The sequence below is a fragment of the Podarcis gaigeae genome, assembly GCF_964106915.1.
Source record: "Podarcis gaigeae genome assembly, chromosome: 4".
Classification (NCBI taxonomy): domain Eukaryota; kingdom Metazoa; phylum Chordata; class Lepidosauria; order Squamata; family Lacertidae; genus Podarcis; species Podarcis gaigeae.
This window is the reverse complement of record NC_139677.1, coordinates 8,862,550-8,890,192: the sequence shown is the minus strand read 5'-3', so window position 1 is coordinate 8,890,192 and position 27,643 is coordinate 8,862,550. Positions and strand designations below refer to the sequence as shown.

General features: G+C 40.7%; 1 protein-coding gene across 11 annotated transcripts in view; it reads left to right on the top strand.

Moving 5' to 3' along the window:
- Window positions 1–27,643, top strand: part of DACH1 (dachshund family transcription factor 1) — a 352,878-nt gene that overhangs the window by 242,632 nt on the left and 82,603 nt on the right. For 6 of the 11 annotated variants that reach the window (XM_083737815.1, XM_083737814.1, XM_083737818.1 and 3 more), the window contains 2 exons: window positions 4,803–4,938; window positions 7,093–7,227. In XM_083737815.1, coding sequence (XP_083593941.1) covers window positions 4,803–4,938; window positions 7,093–7,227 — 271 coding nt within the window. Of the gene's footprint in view, window positions 1–4,802; window positions 4,939–6,001; window positions 6,074–7,092; window positions 7,228–27,643 lie in introns of all 11 variants that reach the window. The other 5 variants (XM_083737813.1, XM_083737810.1, XM_083737811.1 and 2 more) reach the window with 1 other exon arrangement.

Sequence of the window (27,643 nt, the reverse complement as noted above, 5' to 3'; positions counted from 1 at the left end):
GCTCTGAGCCCGGCCTTGGCTGGGGAGGGCGGGGTATAAATAAATTATTATTATTATTATTATTATTATTATTATTATTATTATTTTAATACACTAGGTATACAAATGGGGCAGTCAGAATTAACCACAGGATTTTGCTTAGATATTTGCGATGGCAAGGGCTCCTTGCTATGTAATACGTGAAGTGCCACTTAAGGTAGGATTCTGGGTACTTTGTTTGTTGGCATTGTCTTGAGAGACAATGGAGTATGCCTCTGGGGGTGAAGTCAAACCACTGGAGAATCACAGTGCCTGTTGTGGCTGCCCAGACTGGTAACTCGTAACTGCTGCCTCTCACATTGTTTTTGCTGTGTTAGCAGCACCAAAGTGACCTCTTTGGGGTGCAAGTCTGGGCAGTGTGTATGGAGCAATATGTTTGGCACCAGTTTGGCTGCAGGACATGCCAGATGGAGATGTACAAGGCACCATCCAACTTGAAATGTGTTTTCTGATATGACACGGAAGCTCAGTTACTCAACAACAAGACAAAGAAACTGGAAAACACAATGGTTTGTGTAACCATAAACAGTTGGTTGGATCCAGACCAACAAATCCTGGTCATGGGCTGCTCCAACTACCTCCCCCCGCCCCCGACTAGTGAGCTATACACCATAGCTATATCAGAGTTGTATCAGACTAAGGTCAGTTTCAGCACTGTTTGTGGGAGCCTTAATCAGGTGTGTCTGTCCAGAGGCTCATGCTATTATTATGTAACCCAACATTGGAGTGAAAATATTGTGGGTGATTTGACCAGGAGTGTAATACTGGCTCCCGGCCCAATCACCCACAATACTTTACCTCCATTATAATGATGCTTGCAGAATAAGAGATGCATGCTTACGTAGTGCCTTGTTCATTGAAAAATGGAGATACTCCCCCCCCCCCCCGCCCAGGGGAGACTGCTAATTACCCTACCAAGCACCACCGTACTTTCTCACCAATGACTATATTGGTTTTGTTTGGGGAGTCACTGTTTCCCAAGGCTCAGGAGTTGATTTTTGAGACTTTATTGTCAGAAGATTCTTCTAAAACGTAAGAGACCTGAAGACATTCTTTCCTGGTAAAGAAATAAGTTGCAGAAGAATTGGCAAATGGCTTTTAATAGCTGACATGTACTGTTTAATATATTACCTTTATTCTCCTCCAGTAGTTAATGGTAGACTGCGGGAGACCAGAGCCATTGATTTTGTTACAGGTGCCAACATAGATTCGACTGGTGTGTGTTGACTTTAGGAAGCCTTTCTAAAACTATTAAATATAAAAGAAAGCTAAGCTAAGCAAACATTAACAAGACATTCTATGTTATTAAATCATTGTACAATTATAGAACTGTAAAATTGCATGAAACAATATGTTATGGTTTGTTGTAAGCCATGAGTTCTATAATTTTGCAAGTGACCTTCTATTTCTTTTTCTTTTTTTACTGAAGCTTATGAATTAATTTAAAATATCCTTATGAGTTCAGTAACTGCCTTCGTTCTGCACTGCTTCCCAAAGTATTTTCCACAGTGTCTCAAATGTCCTCTTATTCACATTTTTTCTTGACATGGATACTGTAGAGCAGTATATTGGGGAATCTTTGGCACCTGGCACTGCCAGGCCTCGGAAATTGGTCCACCAGACTGTTTGTGCCAATTCACACCCACATTTCTCAACACCTGAGGCATAGGTGTGAGGTATGCTGGATGTGCCCAGGCACACCCTAATGTCTCTTTTAAAAAGGGAAAGTTTCTGTAGCCTCAGTGAATCTTTTTGAACTGGCAATGTGAAGGACACCTAGTGTTTGGAAAAGCAGTCAGCACACAGCAGTGCCCTCTCGGCCATGGGTCAGCAAACTTTTTCAGCAGGGGGCTGGTCCACTGTCCCTCAGACCTTGGAGGGCTGGACTGTATTTTGAAAAATAAAATAAATAAAGAACGAATTTCTGTGCCTCACAGGAATTCAGAGATGCATTGTAAATAAAAGCACACATTCTAATGTCAAAACACCAGGCAGGTTCCACAAATAACCCAGAGATGCATTTTAAATAAAAGGACACATTCTACTCATGTAAAAACTTACTGATTCCCGGACCTTCTGCAGGCCAGATTGAGAAGGCGATTGGGCTGCATCCGGCCCCTGGGCCTTAGTTTGCCTATCCATACCCTTCTCTGTATCTGTTTTGTGTGTGCTGCAGCAGCACCGGCAGCAGTGGAAAGTTTGTTATTTTGGTGCGCGCAGCATGTGTGTTTGTGTTTGCTCTCAGTCGCTGACTTTGTGGAGGAGGTCAGCTGGGTGGGGGGAATCGGGTTTGCCTCGGGGGTGACTCAAAAGCCATAAAGCATAAGTAGTGACCAGGGGACATGTGTGTGGCTTCTCGACTGGGATATTTCAAAGCGTGTTCCTGTGTCTCCACCTCTTCTTTTTATCCCCTCCCCCTCTTTGTGTGCATGCATGTGTTTTAGTTTAAACTTAAATTCCCGGGTGCACATCTGCTGTGCTCACCTATGACCTGACATCATATATGAGATCAGGCATGGGAAACTTCCAAATTTTGGAAATTTTGGAAATAAAAATATTGGTGCTTTCTAACTTTGGTGCCTTTTTCTGTCTTTCTGCACATAGCAGCAGAAAAGGCACTGAATTAAAAAGGCAACAAATGTTGGATACAACAGAAGAATAAGGAGAATACTCAGTGAATTTGAGCTGGCCAATGGAAATTATCTCCCTCTGTAAGGGCTTTCTGTGAGCACCAATTAGTTGCACTACGGAATTTTGTTTATTGCATGTTTTAATTTTTGTAAGCCGCTTTGAGACCCAAATCTGGTTTAAAGCAGAGGAGATTGTGTTGGTGATGATTATGACGACAACAGACTTGGATCACAAGTATCCCCCAAGCTATGCAACTTTTCCTTCAAGGGAAATGCAGCCTACCCAGAATGGGCACCAAACAAACATGGTCCTGTATCCCATAATTTGTAAGCCTTAGACTAACAGTCAGTCAGTCTTTAAGATCACTTGGAAGTGAAAGGTAAGGCACTTGTGGCTTTTCTTACCAGTTTGCCAAACTCTTTTGATACACCCTTCCCCACTTGCAATAGTAAACAGGACTCTGTCCCGTACAGCAGGCAGGCGTCAGGTGGCTTAGAGGACCAGAGGAAAAGCAGATCATCGAAGCTGCCATTCATTAGAGCACTCTTGGTTATAATCTGGTAGCAACGCTACCCAAAGCAAATTCAGCAAGTCAGATGAATCTGTCGGAGGGATTTACAGAGGGATTGCTTAGCAGTCAAAGGTGTTTGAGATTTTTTCAAAACTTTCCCCACCATTTGGTCTACAAGAAATTTTTAAAAATATAAATAGCACAGGACTGGAAGAAATCAGAAGCACTGGAAATAGAATTTAATGGATACCATAATTTTCCACAATGCAGGTCCCTAGGTCCATGTATCTAGGCCCATTTGTTATATGTGTGCAAAGGTTATGTGTGATAAACTAATTGACTACATTTTTATTCTTTTTTTCTTTTTATTATATATATTTTTTCTTTTTGCTATATATATTTTTATTCCAGTTTTTAAAAAATGTAAAGTCAATATTTTACTACATCCACCATTTTCCTCATAATTTTCCACAAGAATGACAGTTTTTGCTGTTTTGATAAAGACAGAAAACTGAGAGAGATTGCATATTATTGATTGGAGGAATTATGGAGCAAGAGTATGAAAAAGAGACTTGAGGAATTAATTTAATTAGACTCTTACCTATGCTCAGTTCACTTGCATTTCTACTAAGGTTAAAGGGTGTTTCACAAATGAACTGATAAGCTGAGTTTACAAAGCACTCTCTCATAGACTTCCTCCTGGTTCATCTTATTATATGACAATAATAAAACTCATTATCTCCTTTGTTTCCGTCATAATTGTGTTGTGTTGCCCTATACATTTCTTCTGCTGTCTCCATATTATAATTTGTTCTATAAAGGCATACATAAATATGATAAACAAATTAAACTTTTAAAATAAATTAATTTCCTATGCAACGCTATTCAAATCTTATATGCTCACTGGATTTCACTTTAATGAAGCCCTTCAGAACACAGCAAGCCAAACCGTAAAATTGCCTGGGTTCTTCAAGCATCAGCACTGTAATCCTAAACTTAGCTGTTGGGATCCTGGACAAAAAGGCACTGTGAAAAACAAAATAAATAAGAATCTATGCTAACGTGGTCAAATTTCCTGTAGGGTTGTTTAAAAATAAAAGAAAGCTAACAAGTAGAATATACTTAAATTTCTCTCATTGGCCTGATTCTGGTCACATGGCAGTGAGGTGATAAAGACCATGCAAAACTCTGACCTTGTTTTTTGCATGTGTAGCATGCATTGGGGTTGTATAAATGGGGGCATTAGTTTAAAATTAAAATTCAGATCTGTCGGGTAATTCTGAGTGCTTCTTCATTTTCTAGAAGCATGCTCAGTTAACTTTGCCACGCCATATACCCAAAGAGCTGTTAGATTTGAGCCTTTGTTGTAACCCTCACACAGGCTAATCTAGAGTGGTCCAGCCATGGACAGATTACATCTCCAGTACTTGTCGATTTCTTTGAGGGGTGAGGATCGAAATGCCCATTATTCAGATTACGTTCAGTTTGTGATCTGTGAGTGTGAAATGGCTATGGAAGAAAGCTTGCCTGTGTTTGATAGTTCTAATGGGTACAAGACATGAAGGTTCTGAAAATTAAGATTGCTTTACATGGATTTTTGTTTGTATTTTGTGTTACGCAGGAACGAGTTCCAGACAGCCCTTCCCCTGCTCCATCCCTTGAAGAGGGCCGAAGGCCTGGTAGCCACCCATCCTCTCATCGTAGCAGCAGTGTATCCAGTTCCCCTGCCAGAACTGAAAGTTCTTCAGACAGAATCCGTAAGTTACGTTGTGTCTTCTTTTCCCACTTAAAATGGCCAAGCTGGCTTTAGGTGTTTCGATTTTGCCAACAAAAACTACCTCTCGGTATTCTATCCCCCAGTGTGCTGCATCAGGTGGTATGATGCTGCCATTTACAGAACTGATGGAAACTGGTGACATAGGGGATTAAACATGGAGGTGTGAAGTATAGAAGTGTTTCACAAATAATCAACATTCACTTATCAATCATGCCCAGTTTATGATACGCTAATCTAGAGATGGAAAACCTATTTCCCAGTGGGGTTTCCATAACCCCAGTAGAAAGCTGTTGGGCTTCATTCCACTAGTGGGTGGGGTTTAATATGCACACACGCGCACACACACAGAGAGATAGAGAGAGAGAGATCACGGAGACAAGGCAATATATTTAATTCACAGTAAGGTAAAGGTAAAGGGACCCCTGACCATTAGGTCCAATCGTGACCAACTCTGGGGTTGCGGCGCTCATCTTGCTTTATTGGCCAAGAGAGCAGGCATACAGCTTCCGGGTCCTGTGGCCAGCATGACTAAGCCGCTTCTGGCGAACCAGAGCAGTGCACGGAAATGCCGTTTACCTTCCCGCCGGAGCGGTACCTATTTATCTACTTGCACTTTGATGTGCTTTCAAACTGCTAGGTTGGCAGGAGCAGGGACCGAGCGACAGGAGCTCACCCTGTCACGGGGATTCGAACCACCAACTTTCTGATAGGCAAGTCCTAGGCTCTGTGGTTTAACCCACAGCACCACCCGCGTCCCTTAATTAAACAGTAACTCCACTTAAATTTCACCTTCTGTTTTCTTCATAGCCTTCTTTTTTTGTATAAAATTTATTAAAACGCCAACATCCATTATCTTTTCTAACTGAAAAGGCAAAATCATCATCATCATCTCAGCAGAAGATGCAAATGATACCAATTCAGAGCTGCAACCTCCTTACAGCTATTTAAAATACCAGACTTGAAGATGCAATTGCATCCTGAATTGTATGCATGAAGTTGGAAAAATGCATAAAACGCATGGATGACTTTTCACATATTTTCAGGGAACACCCGTCTGCTGAGACAGTTCGCCCTCTGCTTTGATCTTCTTGCTGCAGATCTTCTTACACAGGAAGGTGATGCAGTCTCACACTTTGCCCAACATTAAAGCCCCTTTGCCTCCTTGCTGAACAGCTGATGGGGGACTGAGAGGGCTGGATGAAATCTGGCTGTGGGCTGAATCTGGCTGCTGGTAAGGGGTTTTCCGCCCTTGCACTAAGCCAAACAAAATATAGCAGTCATAGTATAGGCTACCAAGTGTTTGAAAATACTCTCCCGATTTGTTCATCCCCAGGTAAACCACAAGAAACCAGGAGATTTATCTAGTGCTTGGTGGGTTTCCATATATTTTCAGAGGTCTGCTTAGCAGGTCACAACTTGCGTAAACGTGGGCTAGAACAATTTTAAAGAAACTTTAATACACACTTATATCTTATTGCTGTTATGTTTTACTGCCTTGAAAGAGGCAATGATTTTGACTGCTACTGCCCAGTTGCAAATGCCACCTTTTGAGGGAAGATGTTGAAGAAGTTTGTGGTGGCACAACTGTGAGCACTCCTCCCATGGAACTGATTATTTTGACCTATTTCAGTTCGGGTTCAGACCTGGGTATGGGACTTAATCGGCTTGGTCACCCTTATCGATGACCTTTATTGAGAGACCTTTATTCTTACTTTATCTCTCAGTGACTTCTCATATCATTGACCATGCTCCTGAACGACTTGATGTACTGTTTTACGGTGGTTCTGATCCTGTCCTCAGGATCAGTCTCAGAAATAGTGTTGGGTGATTATTATTTTTCAGCCCACTGGCAGTAATGTTGTGGGGTGTTTCAGGGTATCATGGTATGGAATTGAAGCTTGCATTATGGCAAGGCAGAGGTGTTGTGGCTGAGTCCTGATAATTGGTCAATGGCCTGCTTTGGATGGGGTCGTGCTGTCCCTGAAAGAGGAGGTTCTTAGTCTGGGGGTGTTCCTGGAACTGTCACTTCCTCATAAATAGGCAGAAACTATGTTGTTTGACCAAGCTATCGTGAATTTTATTAGGAGTAATATGTTTCTTTTCTGTTTTTGTTTTATCTGTTTGGTGCTAGCAGCTGTCCATCAGAACGGCTTGTCCATGAACCAGATGTTGATGGGCTTATCACCGAATGTCCTACCTGGTCCAAAAGAAGGTGACCTGGCTGGCCATGATGGCGGACATGATTCTAAAAGAATGCACATGGAGAAAGGTAGGCATTTGTTTTACCTTGCTGTACTGTTGCTTAAAAGGAACAAATATTACACTCCAGGCATCTTTAATACTAGTGATGCTGGTTCTGTGTGTTAATCCTGCTGTTGTTGGTGCTCAAGTGAAAGCACTGATGGAGGGGGAAAGCCAGCTTCCTGTCTCTCCTAGAAGATAACATAATTCCTTTTGTGTGTGGGTGTACATGCTCGTGTAGAACATTAATTATTTTAATAGGGTAAAAATTAAATTGTTGAAATTATTTAATAATGGCACCATAAAGAGGAGGAAAATGATTTAAATCTCTCAATAAAATGCAGATGTGAAAAATGTAGCCCTTATCTGTTCCATTTCTTAGTGCCTGTTCTTTAGAAATATTTTATTAAGAAATTATTTTATATAATTGCTGTGTGTCTGTAGTTGATCAAAGAAACAGTCGCTTAAAGTCAACCACTATGAGATAACTGTTGATGGCCATGTGTGTGGAAGGAAGAGAGACTAAATTACTTAGCTCCTGCAACTGTTAATAGTGTAAAATGAGACTGGCGGATATCATGTAATTTATTTTAAATTTAATCAGCCATCTGACTGAAAGTGTATGAGCTAGATTAATGTCTATTAGTATTTCTATTGATTAGTGTGCCATCTTCTCATTTGGTTTATATAGACTTGCTCAGTACCTTCCTTCGGCACAGGAAACATTAACCAATATTATTATTATTATTTAAATTAGACAAATACAGACTACGATTTTGTGTACCTGATATATAGATATATAGCAAGATCTGTGGAACTGAAGGATAATGAGATAATAGAGGCTCAACTCAAAGGCGACAGCTTGGTGGCAATGCTGGATGAAGCCATAACAGCAAGTGCTATAGTACATCTGCATGGAATTGCTGCAGTAGTAAAGATTTTAAAAGAGGACATATTTTTTGTGGTATCGTTTTAATAGATACAAAAGGTTCCCAGCTCTGTCCTGTGCGACTACTGTGAGATATGGGAAGTGAATTAAAATCTGGACACTTCCATCTCGGACAGGTGGCATCTTTAATAAGATTACACTAAAAATTAATGAGAACAACATTTCTTTTATACAAATCATTAATTTCGGTTCATTGCGCACACAACCTGTTATGGCTTCTTGCATGTGCCCCACTTAGACCCTCCAAACAATATCCATGCTGAGAGTGCAATATGAACAGACCTGTTTTTGAATTTTTTGGGGACTCTTCTCTCTCCATGCCCCTCCTGCAGCCTGTTCAAATTTTTGGTATAAATGTGCATGCATGCCATCTTCTGAAATTTCAGTAGACTCCCTGTGAAACAGTTGGAATTTTTTGCATTATTTCCATTAAAAATGGAACTTGTTAATGGTTCTTAAAAGTGTCCCAAATGTATATCATTTTTCAGTAATGAGCTTAACTAGATGAAATTGCTGAGGGTTCTTTTTCTTCTGCAGTAATTGTTTAGGTCACAGCCTTCTTTTGTCCCCCTTCCTTCATGCAGACACCCCCACACATCCTCTCTCTTTCTAGCTACTGGATTAGTTGTAAATATTCATGGGTTATCTAGATTTATAGGGTACACTAAATTAAAAATTGTTTTCTGTCATGACTGCATTTATCAAATCTCCTGAGCCAGCCCTGCAACTTTTAGGCCAGGCTTACCTGCATTAAAACAAGCAATTTCACTTAGATATTTGCGGAGATAGTAATTATCTGTTTGCATCATTATGGACCTGCAGTTCAGATACGCAATTTTGTTTCTGACCACCTTTAATCACTCAAAATCATTAATCATTATTACAAGTGGAGAAACAAATGCAAACGAAATAGATTCAGGCATTTATATTCTTAGGATGGAAAATGCCTAGTTTGCATCCCTTTTCTATTTTTTTAAAAAATAAAAAAATCATGGAATTTTTGAGCCTTAGTCATTAAGCGTTTGTGTTTTCTTCGAAGACATATTTGTGCTAATCCATCAATCAGAGCTGAAATGACTTTTAATAATTACAACCGTGAGATGTTTCGAAACTTCCTCTTGAAGTTGCCTCTCTCCTACCCCTGCTTCTCCTCCTCCTCCTTTTTAATTCAAGTATTCTTAAATTTCAGAAAAAAGGACAATTTATAATCTGCAGTATGTTAAAAAAAATTGCTTAAGACAGTAGGCATATTAGTGAAATATAGTTCAGGAGAAAAGTATTCTATTATTACCTTCACGTCTTCTGAAGTAGGCAAGATTTGAATGATTTTACTAAAAGGTTTTTTTTCCCCCTTTACATTTAAAATTGTTATTATCCAGTCACACTGAGTCAAAGATACCTGTGGATTTTAACCAGTTAAATAGATTGTTGACAGAAGTGTATTTGTTTCATGATTTTTTTGTTAGTCAATTCCCCTGCAATTAAATCTTAAGTGTATCTCGCTTGATTTGCAACCAGTTCTAGCCTGTTGCTCATATGTACCTGTGACAGATCTCCAAGCTGGGCTGCCCCTGTCATTAGAAAGCATCTCGGGGGCAGATTGTGAGATATGATTGCGGAGCAAGCTGCCAAGTCATATGATCACATAGCTCACCACCATAAGGAGCAGAATCATTTGCTGGGATTCTCGGCCTTAGGGAGTGGCTGGTTTGGGCCCCGCAGGTGGGGCCGTGTTGCACTCCTGACCTGACTTCCCAATGCCCCACATCAAGAGGGGGAGTGGCAAGGCAGTCGGGTGCTAAGAATGGTGCAAGTACAGTAGGGAAGCCAATCCGGCGTTCCCAGCGCTGAGTCCTCACCATGCTGAGCTCCCCACTGACTTCCTCCCTTCCTTCTCAATAACTCACTGCGTTCCACAGCCTTGTGAAATCAGAACAACACAGCCCCATGTGCAATCCCCCCCCCCCCGGCTGCTACCATCCGCCTCGGCCCAAGGATACCTTGGTATAAATGTCCTGCAACGAAGTCGTGTAATCAATTGTCGATGCTGGGAGAATCTTTTAAGAGTTTTATGCATTGCTCCGTGCATTAGAAATGCAATTTATTGTCCTTAAGTTATGTGGCGCTGCCTAAACCACAGAGCCTAGGGCCTTGCCGATTGGAAGGTCGGCGGTTCAAATCCATCCCCACGACGGGGTGAGTTCCTGTTGTTCGGTCCCAGCTCCAGCCCACCTAACAGTTTGAAAGCACGTCAAAGTGCAAGTGGATAAATAGGTACCGCTCTGGCGGGAAGGGAAACAGCGTTTCCGTGCGCTGCTCTGGTTTGCCAGAAGCGACTTAATCATGCTGACCACATGACTTAATCATGCTGACAACTGTGGACAAACACCAGCTCCCTCGGCCTCTAGAGCGAGATGAGCACACAACCCCAGAGTCATCTGCAACTGGACCTAATGGTCAGGGGTACATTTACCTTTTCATGTACTTATTTCCTTTAATTTTTCACTCTTTGGTACACTGTCAGTATCTGCAAAAGTTACTTAAATTAAATATGAAGATTTGTCAGTGGAGACCATGTGCATATTAGACATCAGTAACCGTCAAAACTGCTATCTCCTTTTTAGGTTTCTGGTATAGCTTGTATCAGATAGTACTTAGAGCACAGAGCTGATAATGCCAAGTTCGCAGGTTTGATAACTCTATGAGACAGAATTGCAGGGAGTTGGGCTAGATGATCCTCAGGGTCCCTTCCAACCCCCAAATTCTATGATCCCATGATTTAAAAATACTGCCAGACAGAAAACATGCAGTGCCATAGTGGTGAAATTCTGTCTTTGAAATGTTGAAATAATTTCCAACGAGATGGTTTAGGCGTTGTTGCAAAACATCAGCAAAACAAATGTTCATAGGAGAATGAATATTGGTTCTAAAATGTATAATTTTGAAAATTTCCCCCACCCCATAGTTTTACAGAGATACTGTGCTTAATAGGGTAACAACGCACACACTTTTATCTGCATCTGTTTATATTTCCTCGAATGGCATCAATGGTAAACGAAGCCTGAATGTCACTCTTCACTTTATACTGAATATGCTTGAGATTCTAATCAGAAGGATCTTTCTTAAGCTGAAAATTGTATAATGGTTTAACTTTTAGGTAAAGGGGGGAAAAAGAATATTCACAAACTTACTAACAATTGATATTTAAAGCCAGAACTCAGTGGATTTTTTGTCTTGAGATTTTTTTCTCAACAACCAATAATACGCTGTTATAGACTATTAACAATACTTGATTCAGATGCATCTTACCATAAACCTTCAGTTTAAAATTCAAGAGAATTCCCTTTGTTTACGCAAATAGACCTTATGTGTGCCTAGAGAGGCATAATGAAATTCTACATAACTAAATCAAAATATGTCCTAAGGCAAAAAGTATTCCTGAATACATAAAAAGGAAGAAAAAGAAACTTCAGTTCTTTTAGTGACTTATAACCTCATCCCTTTCTTCCGTTTCCTGTTAAGAATCTCAGCAAACTATTTTGCTACCGTAATATCTCCAACCAATTCAGCGTATCTGCTCACAGTCTTTACTTAGTGAGTAAAGAAAATATTAATAGCGGGATGACTCCAGAAATAACCTTGGAGGTTATTTGAATTAATAAGACAGCTCAGTCTTCTAAATGCATGATAATTACTCTTACCTTGCAGTCCTATCCCAGGGGCTATAGTAAGCATCAGGGTGGAGAATTGGATAACCCCTTCTTCACCTCTGTAGTAACTTCTACACTGTCTACCCTACCATTGGGTCAAATAGAGTGTGGGCCAGGGCTTGACCAAGGGCAGCCTTGGCAGGGAAGACCCAATCATTTCTTTTACCCCCATGCATATTAGACATCAAGCAGGGGGGCGGGGAGGCGGTGAGAGACCTATGTCATGCCAAGAACTGGTGTGGTTCAGTATGCTCCCTTCCCATTGAAAACAATGGCAATCAATGGTTACTACTCTTTGTTACCTACACAACATCTGATTCGATAAGGCATAGGCATTGATTTTATACTTTTTAACAGATGGTACCATCCTCCTCCCTTTTTGATGTGCAAAGCGCTCTTCCTCTGTGAGTCAGGGCTACAGAAAATGAAAACAAGTATCATGAGCAAGGTGGTCATGCCATTTTGCTATCACTGTGATGTGACTATAAAGGTAAAAGGACCCCTGACCATTAGGTCCGGTCGTGGCCGACTCTGGGGTTGCGGTGCTCATCTCCCTTTACTGGCTGAGGGAGCCGGCATACAGCTTCTGGGTCATGTGGCCAGCATGATTAAGCCACTTCTGGCGAACCAGAGCAGCGAACAGAAACGCCATTTACCTTCCTGCTGTTTATCTACTTGCACTTTGACATGCTTTCGAACTGCTAGGTTGGCAGGAGCAGGACCGAGCAACAGGAGCTCACCCTGTCGTGGGGATTTGAACCGCCGACCTTCTGATCGGCAAGTCCTAGGCTCTGTGGTTTAACCCACAGCACCACCCGCATCCCTTATGACGTGACTATATCAAACTTGAAAAAAATTGTTAGCTGGGAGAATACTCCAGACTCCCTGCTGCCATTGCTGGGGCTCTGCAGAGTGACAGAGCCACTGCTGCATTACTGCCCAGCTGCTCAAAGTGGCAGAAGATGGGAGGGCAGGCAGCTATAGCCCGATCCCCACACCAGCTCCAGGCTGGCACAATGATGAGTTCTGCATCAGGCCCAATGCCAGCTAGGAGAGCAGCTCAGGATCTAGTAGATCCCAGGCCAGCTCAGCCCCATGTTCTTAACACCCCATTTCAGGACTTTTGACAAGGCCCCACTGGCGACAATACCACCAGTGGACCACTTGCCCTTTTGGCGAGTGGAAGGGGTCGGTCTTCACCGGTGGAACACTGATGAGAGGATGGCTACCCCATCAGAAGCAAGCAGAAGGATGCCTCTGCTCTGTCCATCCCCCACCCACTCCCGCAGTCTGGCATAAGTGATTTTGGGACTGCAACCTACATTCACAGATGTCCTTTGAACTGCCAAAACCTCATGCTGTATAATTTAAAAACAAACAAACCAGCATGCCTCTAGCTTGCTAACCCCGGCACATTGTTCATCACTCATGGATTGCATTCAAACACAGTTTTGTCCATGTCTTTGTTATGATGAGTTTCTCATGTGTATATGCCACATTCCAGTTCTAAATAAACTATAGAGAGAGAGTTTACACACTAGTTTTGTGTGGCCATGGAAGCCTTGGGCAAAAAAGAGAAAGCGTGGATGGGTGGGACCATAAAAATACAACACAGTTCTCTTCCAGGAGAAGATGTCATGAGTACTAGTGTATATATGGAGAGTTGATACTCAGTTACAGAGCAGGCTGGGGGAAAGATCAGAAAAAAAATCAGCTAGATAGCGCGATATATCTAGATGCTCCCTTCCCACCTTTATAGGTACCTGTGAGCTAGCCACATGGTGGCTGATTTAAATCTCCAGAAGTCTATCCTTCACTCCTGAAGGATTAGCAGTTCATTGCATGCAAGTGGCTTCGTCACAGAAACTGAATCCACTTCTCAGTTGTCTTAAGAGACATTTGGGAGGATGTATTTTCTCAAACAGTTCATTTATGCATCATATTTTTCGGCAGAACCTTTCCGTAGATCTTTAGATTTATTGTAAGGTCTAAATAAATGGCATTCACCAAGAGGAAGTTTTTCATTTGCTTATTCACAGATTTACTGGTAGAAATCGGGTAGATACTCATCTGAACCTAGGCTATGATGAGATAATTAGCTGGATGAATGGTTTTGTGACTCAACACTGTGTGGTATCTGAGTAAGAAGGCAGAATAGCCGCATGCTACAAAGCTCAGTAGATTTCTATCAACTGAATGCTTCTGAATGGGCTTTTAGGAATATGAATTTCAAAAACCACTACAAATTAAACATAACATAACCACACTACAGCAACCCAGTGTCTTCTCCAGAGAAGCTCATTTTTGTAACATATGTGAATGATTTTATTTTTTTTGGGGGGGGGGGATAATTTGTTAGCAAAGGAAAATTCATTTTCAGGAATTGCATCATAGTGGAAATAGGCTTTCTTGAAATGTTCTCTAATGTTTACACTTCCTTACTGTCCTTGCTTGTTCACATTTACACAAACACTACAGCCTTTCACTGGGCTAAATGCTTCCATGCTCTTGTTCCCAATGTTATGTTATGGGTTAAGAAGCACAGTAATAGCTCCCCAGCCTCCCATGCTTGGAGCAGTTTAAATCCCTCCATCAACTTGATGGAATGATTTACTGTATTGTTTCAAGTCGTGTTCTTCCATGTAAAGTTGAGGCGGTGGCTTAACCACACGTAACCAAACCAACTTTTGTTTGTTAATTCACTGTTCAGAATTCCGGGGTCACCCTAATATAAGCCATTTAAATGCATTATCAAATGCAGGTCATTTGCCCTATAGATCATCATTACTATTAACTTTGCACAGGAGCTGTTTCAAAGCCTTTTTGGGAGGTTTCATTTCCCCCTTAAAAGTTCACTTAAATAGCCAGAACTTTTAATTAATGAATGTTGGTCTGTGTTTACAGAAATGCATCTGATAATCAGGCTGTTTTTGCATACTTTGTGAATGAAACTTTTTGAACATTTTTTTGGATCACCATTGTTACTAGTATCTTATGGAACAGGTTCAGAATATTAAGCAAGTACAATTGTTTTAACTACTGTGAAATTGACATATGAAGCTGAAAACCAAAAGTACCTTTCATGGGATTTTAAACACTATTTTCCTCCATATGCCATCCCAATTATTATTTAGATATTACATTCCTAATTTACTGTTAAGGTTGATTAGAATTCAAGCCTCTCAAAAGCATGCACCAAAGGTCTTGGGCTGTGGAAAACATTTTTATAAAATAATCCATTAATGCAGAGGAGTGCAACTAAATTAGTTAGCAATTTGCTGAGCATGAATTAATGAACAGAGCTTCTCCCAGCTCCCAGAGTTGTAATTTTCATAATAACCTCAGACCTTTATTTGGCAGGTTGTTTAGTTTTTTTCGTTTGAAGGTTTTCATTAGTCTAATGAGGACTATGCAAGGGCGAGCAGTCAGCACAATTTACATGGGGAAGCTATCATAATAAATGAAGCAATTTGAATAACACGCAAGGGTTTATGCAACAAGATAAGAAGAGATTGTAGAGCGAGATTTAGAGGTAACCAATACATTAGACCAACTAATAACTGAAGTAATCCCAATAAAAGGCTTAAGCGAAAGGAATGAAATTAATGATATATACAAAACTGTAATGATATGATACATGATTCATTAGATTAATAAAATAAGTGTTCAATTGTTTTTAGTGCTTTTAGCCCAAGCTTTGTTTGTCTTAGGCACTTTAATTAGGATTGTTCACTGGATCCACTTGGCTTAGTTAAGTTTTAGACTATGGCTGTTTTTTAATGATATTTCTTTCTCTTCTTATTTAATCTTTATAGCCCTGATAGTCATTGAATTAATTATATGCAATATATTCTGTATGGAGATGCTTTTTTAAAAGTAATTGCTTACAGCTCTACCTAAGTGGTGATTAAACTTTAGAGATGAATGCAAAATATCTGTTAGTTAATTCTTCAAAAAGCATACTCACGCTTTAAAATTAGGAAAAATAAACTTGGTTTTTTTGTGTCCTTTATTTGACTTTTTTGTTCTGGTAGAATGCACCCTCTGTTTTAAAGCATGCATGCTTTAGAAATATGGGCACATTTATATTTTTAAAAGTTTCCTAAAAGCATTGCTACATATATGTTTGCACACAACTTTCTTCTGTGTAAATGGGTGACTAATGTGCTAAAAGCTAAATATTTTCCTCTTGGTATAGTGATGAGTTTTCCCCTTGAAAGATGTGCATTTTTGTTCCTTTTGCCAACCTTTTTTAAACAAACAAACCTAAACACATATTCCTACTCAGTCATTGAAAAGTCCTTCAGTGGGCCAGCACAATAGATCAAGCCAGCAGAAGTTGTTGTGTTGCCAGACTGAATAGCTGGACGAATTCCCAATCCAGAACATTTGACAAACACCGATGAATGATTTTTTAAAATTTCTGCTTTCCTTTTTTCTCTTGATTCCCATCACTTAACCTTATGACGTGTTTGGGTATATCCAGATTACTAAAAATGCTGAATGCTGAACAGTCGTTAAAGGTCCAACGTTAAAGGTCCAACACTTGAGAGCCTCCGTGCTGCCACCAAACGCCTCCTAAACCTTTAGTTGCAACAATTCCATGCAGATTTCAAAGCAACCAGAACTGCATGCTTATCATGGGATCCATGCTAGCAAAACACCTTGCACTAAGGCTGCTTTGTCATACAGCAGTAAAACATAAACAGTAGAATAATTGGAATCCCGTGGAACTGTGTGAGGGACAAGCGTTAGATCCTATTAAAGGAATTATTTGCCAATAGTGCCATTGGAAGCACCTTGCCGGTAAGTTGTCATATTAACAGTAATGTGTGTCAGATAGAAAGTGCTCGAGAGACTAAGTGGGTGTAACAAAAATGAGAGTGGAACATCAGTCTCTCCCCCCCTCCCAAATGAATGTAACTGGAATAGAGAAAACAATATTAAATTGTCTTACGGTTGCAATCTTATACATGTTTATTGTCAGGTATATATAAGAGTATGTATAACTGCAGGCTTTGTGGTGTAAATGTTATTCTTTATACCAGGGGTAGGCAAACTAAGGCCCGTGGGCCGGATGCGGCCCAATTGCCTTCTCAATCCAGCCCACGGACGGTCCGGGAATCAGTGTGTTTTTACATGAGTAGAATGTATGCTTTTATTTAAAGTGCATCTCTGGGTTATTTGTAGGGCATAGGAATTCATTCATTTTTATTTTTATTTTCAAAATATAGTCCGGCCCACGACTTGGTTTGAGGGGCAGTGGATCGGCCCACAGCTGAAAAAGGTTGCTAACCCCTGCTTTATACTGAGCCACAAATACTTTAATACCAGAATCCTGTACACACTTAACTAGGAGTAAACCTGACTGTCTTCCAATTAGGAATTTGTAGGGCTGTCTGGTTAATGAACCTCTGGGAACAGCAATAATATAAAGCATAATATCCATTGTCTTCGGCCTGTAACCTTTTTCCTGAGTCCCAATCATTGCTTTTTAATGAGTAATTCATAAATCTTATAATAGGCAGTGATGGGTGTGATAACTTTCTCATCTTCTGAAAAACAAAACTGGAAATATAAAATATTTTTTTTAAAAAATCATTCAGTTATTTAAAAAAAGATTGCTGTTTGGCATAGGATCTCTGAATTTGGTCATGATACAGTCAAGGAATCTGATATACTTTATATTTTGTTGCATTGCAGGAATTATGATGTCATGTTTGGTCAGGAGGACACACACACACACACACACACACACACACACACACACTAGCACATGAACCCATAGATAGTGCTGATGTGTAACATGATCAATATCTGATTTTAATGACAGTGAAGCAGCCTGGTGATATCTATTGCCATAATCACCCACATATAATATCCTTCCTAAGCAGTATGTGACAAAAGGCATTTGTAATTATATTTACTTCTGAAAGATTATGGCTCATAGTTAAACCAAGAGAGGCATCCTGTCATTTTCAGAACCCGTTAAATGTGACAGAATCTATTTTTCTGCCAACTTGTGAAGACCAGGCAGAGAGCAAATTTGCTGTGGTCAGCTAAGTGTAACCACTGAGCAGGAAAGTGAATTTAATAATGCATTATTGTTCTTCACTGAAGGTGAACTGTTACAGTGCCTTTGTTATAGCAGACTTTGCCTCTGCTTAGGTTTCCAGATGCCGTGCAGATTACCTGATTAAAATCTCTAATGCATGATAAAATATACCATGTAGGCTTTTATATTAACATAAATGCATCAGTTTTCTGGAGGACTACTGACACTAAAGCTAATTGGAAATATTTACTACTACACTATATAGTGCATATTACAAATAAGGATTTAGTATATAGAAGGCTAAATGATAAAGAACCTTGGATTTACAAGGTTTATAACTACAGTGTGCTTTTTCAGGTAGTAATGTAATGAGAGCAAATCTCAAATGGTTTATGATGGCATTTCAAGCCCTCGCGCCGAGACTCAGTGCTCCTGTTCTATGTTAATCGTAGACAGACATTCTGCACAAGGAAAAAACCATGCTTGTTTGTGATTTTTATTTTTGTTAGCTACTTTTCCTCTTCTTCGATCACCTTATCAAATCCTTAATTATTCCTCCTCAGCTCAAGTCTTCCCCTTTTAAAAGTTAATTATGTTCTACTTCCCACTAAAATCCAAGGATTCACCGTGTGATCATCTGACTTCATATATTTCTCTTTTACTTCTTACATTTGAAAGTCAAATGGATTTCACCCAAGTTAAAATGTGTTGGTTAATAAAGAATTGTACTGTCTCCTGTCCCAGAGTACTGGAAAGATTAATTAGGTAGCAGTAAAGCATTAGGATTATGAGTATATACAGAGTGAAAAAATACCATAAATCTTTTGTGGCATGTTGGGTCTGACTGTAGGGTCTCCTCCACACAAACTGTTGATTTGCTTGCACACAGTTCCCACAGTACCCTTTGCTGAGCATTCGTTCTGATTTGTTTATGGGGAGATTATATCCTGATTTGCTTGTGCAGAGGTTATACATCTTCCCGTGAATCAGTCATTTATCCCATGCTTTTTAGTTCATTTCCCCTTCACTTTCCTAACTGCAAAAACCACAGATTTTTTTTATGGGTTTGTTGCAGTTCAGCAACAGAATGCTGTAATCCAGCACCTACACAGTACTGACAGTCTGGGGTGACCTGGGTCTTGCACTGTTTCCCAGCAGTGATACTTTATCCAGTTCATTGCAAGTCAAGCTACTGTTTAAGAACACAGTTGCATTCACGTGTTTAAAGGCAAGGTAAATTATAGCCTGGAGAAGAGGAGGTTAAGGGGTGATATGATAGCCATGTTCAAATATATAAAAGTATGTCACATAGAGGAGGGAGAAAGGTTGTTTTCTGCTGCTCCAGAGAAGCGGACACGGAGCAATGGATCCAAACTACAAGAAAGAAGATTCCACCTAAACATTAGGAAGAACTTCCTGACAGTAAGAGCTGTTCGACAGTGGAATTTGCTGCCAAGGAGTGTGGTGGAGTCTCCTTCTTTGGAGGTCTTTAAGCAGAGGCTTGACAACCATATGTCAGGAGTGCTCTGATGGTGTTTCCTGCTTGGCAGGGGGTTGGACTCAATGGCCCTTGTGGTCTCTTCCAACTCTATGATTCTATGATTCTATATCATGGAAATGCTTTATCATGTGATGCTTCTGTCCTGTTTCTTCCTGACATGGAGGGCTCAATTTGGTGAAACTATAAGGAAATACAGTAAGATGACAATTTACATGGGGGGTACATTCTGGGGATTGTGCCTAAAGCCAAAATCGTGCATAGTCTAAGCACATTGTATATACACATTGTGTGTAGTTAGAACACAGTGGCAGGTGGAATTGCCAAAATCGTTTCCCCCGGACTTCTGGCCCCTTTTTAATTTTATTTTTTGCCAAGCATGTTAAAGTTAAATGTACGTAAGTTTTGCGCATAGGCAGAATCAAATGAAAATTAATGGAAAGGGTCCCAGCTTTGCTTTCTTACTAACAGTCCAAACACAGAAATGCCTGCTCTTTTCTAAAGAGAACTATAGTCCTTGTTGACTATTGACCTATGCAGAGGTTGTGTGGTACAAAAACAGGGACACACCTTTGCTCTTCACAAGATGCACAATGCAGTATATGATGCTGAAGCCCATATGTGCAAAAACTCATTTTCTGCTGCGATGAATTGCATAAACTGAGTGGCTGCATGTATGTATGGTTCTTCACTGCATATTATATATTTGGTGGAGTGGGGCCCAGTCTCCCACCCACACAGACTGTTACCAATGAAGTTACTCCTTCCTTTCTAACTTACATTTTATTAAGAAGGAAAGGTAAAAATGTGTAAAAGTTTTGCAAAACTGGAATTTGTGTGAATGTGGCCCAACAGTTTGAAAGGGTGATGCTTGGATATTAAGAAGGTCAGGTTTCACCACAATTATAACAGAGGAAAAATAATGAAAGTCTATTCTGACATGATGATGCACATTCTTAACAAGACAGGAAGGGTGTTTGAGTCGGGTTTGAGGTATATTACCTAAGCAATAAACAGAATATATTTGCTCAACATTTGTCTTGCTTCTTGTCTGAGTCTCGTAACCTATAGCAATTAAAATAAAGGGGGCAATGCACAGGCGCCACAGAAAATTAAAACGGTTTAAGTATGCAGTATCTAGGTGTGTTTTTTTTTGTTTTTCCTTTGGAAATACTCTTTTCTTTCTTCTACCACACAATCTGTTTTAATTTTTTATCCAAGCCTGCTATAATAATAGTCATTCCGCTGACTGTGGGGAAGGTGGTTATTACAACCCAGATGCAGTCAATTCTTTAATTTTGCCTGCTGAGAATCAAACTGCTGCTTTTCAGATTGTAAGAGATCTGCACTCCTTGCAAGGCAAGAGGCATTCACTGAACAATTCAAATTAGAATATTTCAAGAAGGCAAGCACATCTCCTCCCACCCACCTTCTGTGTGCTTGTTTGTGTGTGTGCTTGTATTAAAGTTGCGTGCCATACAAGAAGCACCTGTAACGTACAAAGAGAGACAAAAGAAAGTCAGGTAACGAAGAGGCATGGGTTATAAAGGAACAATTAATGTAGACCTGGAACCTGGAATTTGTAAGCAAGGCATGCAAAGCTTTTGGCTTCTTTGTAAACAAGAAAGAAAAGCTTATAGTACCTAACAGAAACAGAATTTATTTCCATATGTACTCTCATAATGCAGTTTATAAGCAGCGTATACTACCTGGTGTTCATTACCCTATGTGAGTTCATGTCAAACAAAGTATCTCAACTTTATAGAAGTCAATGTGGAAAATAGTTGTCTCATCGTTTGTTAAGGTAGACTAACTTGCTCTACAGACAATTATATTTATTTTAACTGGCCTTTTCTTTCTTGCAGCCGAACAAAACAAAGCCATTCCACTTTTAAAACGAAAGCATAAAGGTTAAACAAAGCTGAAGTCTAGCAAACAGCATAGTCCAAATTGTAATATCACCCTGAAATCTTCTGTTTGCTTTACAGACATTACGGCAGTGCAGTGTAAAACTGGTGCAGAACAATTTCTTTATGTATTCTAATCATACTGCTTGGAGGGAGCATATAATCTGAAATTCATTGTTCTCCGTGAGTTCCTGTCGAACAGAGTATCTCAATGTTGTAAAAGACAGAATGGATAAATTGTATCATAATAATTGTATCATAATTTGTTAAAAGTAAAATATCTAATTTACCTTGCAGATAATTACAACTCTTTGAACTAGCCTCTTATTTCTTGCGATTCCCCTGCCCAAGTCACCCTTTAAAACAAAAGCATAAAGGTTAAACAAAGCAGCAATCTAGCAAACAGCCTAGTCCAATTTGTAATCTGACCCTGAGATCTACTGTTTGCTTTTACAGACATTATGGCAGCGCAGCGTAAAACAGGTGCAGAACACTTGATACTATTGCCCCACTATTATACAAATGACTTGATTTTTACTAGGCGCATAGTATTTCCTGTGTTCCCTAAGAAACTCCAGAAACCACAGATTAACAAAGTGGAAAAGCTTCATCGGCTTTTCGGCCATGACCTTGGCAGTGTTACAAGAGGAGGTTGGTGAGGTGTTTCTTGTGCTGAGCACAGATGTAAAGACTCTCTGCTCTCTAGTTTCGTAGAACAATTTGAACTACTCAGGGAAAATTATTATTTTTGCTGCAGCTTTTCTAGCTCTTGATACGCTGGAGGGGAGAGTTAGGAAATTTAGCTAGCTCTAAAGTTTAATAAGCTTTTAAAATGTTTTCTTTTCTCTTTTTACAGTGTGAACATGTTATAATAGATTTATCATTGGTTGTATCTCTCCTGGTTAAATGTTGTGCATCATTCAAGCATCGGGTCTCTTTTGATTAACAAATTTCTTTGAACCAATTAGTCAGGGAAACCAGTAGTGAGTAGGGTTGCCATACTTCAAAAAGTGAAAAGTTGCTTGAGCGGTTTCTGCGAGATCTTAAAAAAGAATAAGTTTTTGAGCTATTTTAAAGAAAACTTGCCAAAATATACAGTCTCCCCCCCCCCCCAATGAATGTAACTGGAATAGAGAAAACAATATTAAATTGTCTTACGGTTGCAATCTTATACATGTTTATTGTCAGGTATATATAAGAGTATGTATAACTGCAGGCTTTGTGGTGTAAATGTTATCCTTTATACCAGGGGTAGGCAAACTAAGGCCTGTGGGCTGGATGCGGCCCAATCGCCTTCTCAATCTAGCCCACGGACGGTCCAGGAAAATATACACTTCCAAAATATACACTTCCGACATTGGATGCCCTTTGTCCAGATTTTCCCAGACATTTCCGCCCAGACACTGTTTTCGACGGCCGAATCCCAGCTATGTAAATTCCGGACATATGGCAACCCTAGTAGTGGAACACTAAACCTACTCAGTGGTTTTATGCTGTCATTGATTTGCAAGGACTTCACTCTAAATATAGCTCACTACATCTTTTCCTCTTCTCATTGTTGCCTACTATGGCTAATACCGGTACTTCTTACCAAACTTTCACAGTGCAAGCCTACTCAGAGGTCTACTCAGAAGCTAACCCGCCTGAGTTCAGTGGGCAGTACTCCTAAGTAAGTGTGTATAGGACTGCAGCATTCAGATCTATGTGGCTCAATAGAATACATAACAAGTCCAGATTAACCATTAGGCTAAAACCTTAGCCCTCCTTAATTTCAAAGCTCAGTCATGGATGATCTTAGGTATGGTTACCAGACGTCCCCGTTTCCCAGGGACAGTTCCCAGGTTTGCGAATAAGTCCCTGGACAAATTCCATCCCCGGAGCGTCCCCGGATTTCATCTAATGTCCTGGGGAAACACAGCAGCGGCAGTCTCAGCAGCCCGGAGCACTTGGCTCTGGCTGGCTTCAGGAGCTGCTCAGAAGTCCCCATATGATGGTGGTGCAGGGGCTCTAAGATGCAGCTTCCGGGCTGCCTCCACCTTCCCTGACCCCAGCAACTAAGCTGTGAAAGGAGGCTTCATGCTGCCTATCGGAGCAGCCTCCTAACTCCTACTTGCGTGCAAGCAGGAGTGGCGTGGGTATCTCTCAGCTGTGAAGGGAGACTTCACGCTGTATCAGAGCTTGTGTGCAAGCAGGAGAGGGCAGGGATCTCTCAGAAAGGCAACGGGAAGCCTCTCTTCCCAGCTGAGGGATCCCTGCCCCCTCCTGCGTACACGCAAGGAGGAGTTGGGATGGGGCTGCTCCGAAAGGCAGTGTGAAACCTCTCTTCCCTCTGCCACCACCATCACTTCAGCATCAATGTCCCGAATGTGTAGTTTGTATCTATGTATATATGTATGTATGTATTTAAAGTGTCCTCAGATTCATTGGAAAAAATCTGGTAACCTTAATTAGGCCAGTCACTCTCCCTTAATCCTAAATTCCTCACACGGTTGTTGCTGTTGAGGATAGCAAGGAAGGAGCAAAATCCATGTGTGGGCGCCATCTTGAGCCTCTTGGAGGAGGAATATAACAAATGGAGCTATTAAAAAAACAAGACAGACTCAATAAGGAAGGTGTAGTCAACCTTCAGTGCTCCATATGTTGCTGAAGTACAATTCCCATAATCCTTAGCAAGCATGGCCAATAGCCAGCAATGGTGGGAGTAGATCAGCAACTTCTGGAGGGCCAAACCACACTTTCAACAAGTCATTTTAAAGTTTAACATGTCAAAACAGTGACTGTCATGTGATGGGGACCAGTAGCAGCTATGTAGTGGGACAAAAATGTGGAGAAGCCCTCCTGACCCTGGTGTGGCTGCAGCCCACCTGGGCCAGGCAGGGTAAAAGGTGTAGCTGTGCAGGTGCTCTGGCTGAGCCAATCCTGTGCAGCCCCAAGCTCACCACTGCCCTTCTCAAATGAGCTGCAGGAATGCCAGCACTGGGAGGGTAGCCACTGTGGACAGCACAGACAATTGCCATCTGTTGAAACAGTGACTGCCATGTGGTGCAATGAACCAGTCGTGCAAGGTAGTCAGGACTTGGAGAATGGCTCTTGAGACAGGATACTCTTCAGGCCTTAAATTATTTAGGCATCAAGAAAAGAAATGACTTCTACTTCCTGCTCCCCTCTCTAGGAAAAAAGAAGCCTCCTCCCGCAGCCAGAGGAAGTAGCTCCCCTGTTGTTTCTATGTGCCTAAAGGTAGTACTTTATAGTATAGTAGGAATTTTGATGGTAAGTGTGTTTTATGTTGAACTGTTGCGCAAGAGTTAGTGGGAGAATTTTCATTTTTGAATGTTCCCCTATATTTGTTGTAACTGCCTGCAACCCTTCATATGTTAGTTTCCTACGTATTTCATATAGGAAGGTTCAGTGGGGAAAGCATGCTTTGTTTGCTTGTTAACATAAGGGAACATTCAAAAACAACATGCTACCTTCAATCTGTGGACTGCCATGTCTTGGGCAACAATAGAGTTCTCTCTTCCATTAGGCCTTTGCTACTTGGTTATTTAGATTATTTGTGTATAAGTCTTTAGAGCTCTCGTTTTACTCCTATCGGTCATCACACTCAGTGCATTGTCAATCACCATGTCAAAGAAAAGGAAAAAGAAAAGAGGCTGGCCAAAAACAGAAGGTCAACAAAAGATTACAGGCCAGATATGTCGCTGAAAGGCACACCCTCCCTTCTAACTTCCTACTAAGTCTAGTGTTGAAGTTGATGCAACAATCAGCAACCATGTACCTGGAGCAGGCTGCTACGACGACAGCAAATGGGGAGGGGCAGCCAATGCCACAGAAGACAGAACCAGGATTCAATATGATATGATCTCAACAGACTGGAAAACAGGACCAAAACTTAAAATGAATTTCAGCAGGAACAAATGTAAGGTTAGGCACCCAAATATGTTGGGTGACATGTGGCTTGCCAGTAGTACATGTGAAAAGGATCTAGAGGTCTTAGTAGACCACAAGCTTAACACGAGTCAACGGTGTGATGCAGCAGCAAAAAAAGCTAATGCTCTTCTAGGCTGTATGAAGAGAAGTATAGGGTCCCGACCAAGGGAAGTAATAGTGCTGCTCTATTCTGCTTGGTCAGACTGCACCTGAAATATTGTGTCCTGTTTGGGGTGCCACAATTTAAGAATATTTACAAGCTGGAAGGAGTGCAGAGGAGGCCGACCAAGCTGATCTGGAAATCAAGCCTTATGAGGAATGGTTGAGGTAATTGGTGTGTTTAGCCTGGATAACAGGAGACTTGAGAGGAGATATTATAGCCATTTTCTAATATCTAAGGAGCTGCTATATTAAGACTAGAACCCAAACCAATGGCTTCAAATTACAAGAAAACGCATTCCAACTAAATATCACGAAGTACTGTCTGATGGTAAGAGCTGTTCAACAGTGGGAGGTTGTGGACTCTCCTTCATCGGAGGTTTTTAAGCAGAGGTTGGATGGCCATCTGTCATTGATGCTTTCGTTGGGATTCCTCATTGCCGGAGTTTGGACTAGATGGCCCTTGGGTCCCTTCCAACTCTACAGTTCTATGATTCCCAGAGATAGTGATTGGAGCAATAATTTTTGATTTTCATATGTTTCTAATGTTTAATGACTTTATTAATTCATTCATGCATTCTCAATATGTAGTACCAACTTTTTAGGCCCTTCCTTCCTTAGGCTGCTCATAGCCATATTCTGGGCCTGCTGCATAAATAGGATTAGATTGCATACCGTATTTTTCGCTCTATAAGACGCACCTTTTCCCTCCTAAAAAGTAAGGGGAAATGTGTGTGCGTCTTATGCAGTGAATGCAGGCTGCACAGCTATCGCTGAAGCCAGAAGAACAAGAGGGATCGCTGCACACCAATCCCTCTTGCTCTTCTGGCTTCAGGGGTAGCCACGCAAAGCCTCTTAAGCGCAACGGGAGCGCTCCTCCCTCTTCGCTTAAGAGGCTTTGCGTTGCTTTTGCGCGGCTATCCCTCTTGCTGTTCTGGCTTCTGGGATTCAAAATATTTTTTTTCTTGTTTTCCTCCTCCAAAAACTAGGTGCGTCTTATGGTCTGGTGCGTCTTATAGAGCGAAAAATACGGTAATTGCTGAATATCATCACACTGCGGTGTTGCTGGTCTTGTTCATTCTATGCGTAAGATGAAAGTTTATTCAGTTCACAATATTTCATTCGTTTCATAAAATGAAGCCACTTGATTGTTAAAAAGAATACACTTTCAGTTAAAGTACTAAAACAGATAAAGTATTTAAAGCAAGTACGCTTAACCCAGTATACCCAATCTCTGGTAGATAAATTTGAACAAAAATTCCCATCGTTTAGAGATGCTAGTGCTGAATGTAAATGTGGCACAATATATTAACAAATAAAAAGGTGTTTGGGGTAACAATTAAGAAAAAAAGATTAAAATGTTATTATAAAAACAAACAAACAGCTAGAATTCTGGGCCTTATTCTGTAGCCTCTGCTGAAGCACCAAGAGCCCTATGTTAGCCAATGATTCCTGAATAAATGTACCTTGAAAAAAACAAAGGCAAATGTTGCAGATAGACTTTTCTGTCTCAAAGTGTGAAAAACTTCCATTTCCCCCAGAGCCCCTTTTCTTTCTTTCATAGAGTCTTTTGGTTACTTCCTAGCTGTTTCTATGCCATTCACTTTCAAGGAATTTGCTTTCAACCTACCACGGTGAGAAAGCTGAAATAACTGCAAGTTATGTGTGTGGTTTTTCTAACTGCTAAAAATTTCCCATGTAGCCAGTCCATGCAAATGAGACAGCGTCACATGTTTCATTTGTTCTTGCATTTACTAGGCTTGCATAACAATTAGAAGATGTATGCTTTGTAGGAGCTGTTTTAAAAATGACCTTAAGATGCTGAGATTTGTTTTGCAAAGGGCATTTGTTCCTTAAAATAATCTCATCGACCCCACTTAACAGACTGTGCGCGACTCTTATTTGCAGTGGCAAAAGAAAACATTCTACCATTCTGCACATTGTCTCAGGTGCTACTTGGCAAAATGGATTATAGTCCTTTAAGGCCAATAGGAGGCAGACTGTACAACAAAAATTGACAGTATTTTGCTTTGAGGAATAGCTCATTCCTTCTGTTGACTCACATACATCCTCCAAGTCTTCAGAAGGTAGAGGCTTATCAATCAATTTATTCTCAGGAAAACATATGGGTCATCCTGAGCAGGTCTTGCTCCCCAAGCCAAGCTTTCTTGATCTTATAATGGGGAAGTGGCATAGCAATTCCACCCTTCACATATTGCACACCGAGCATAAGAAG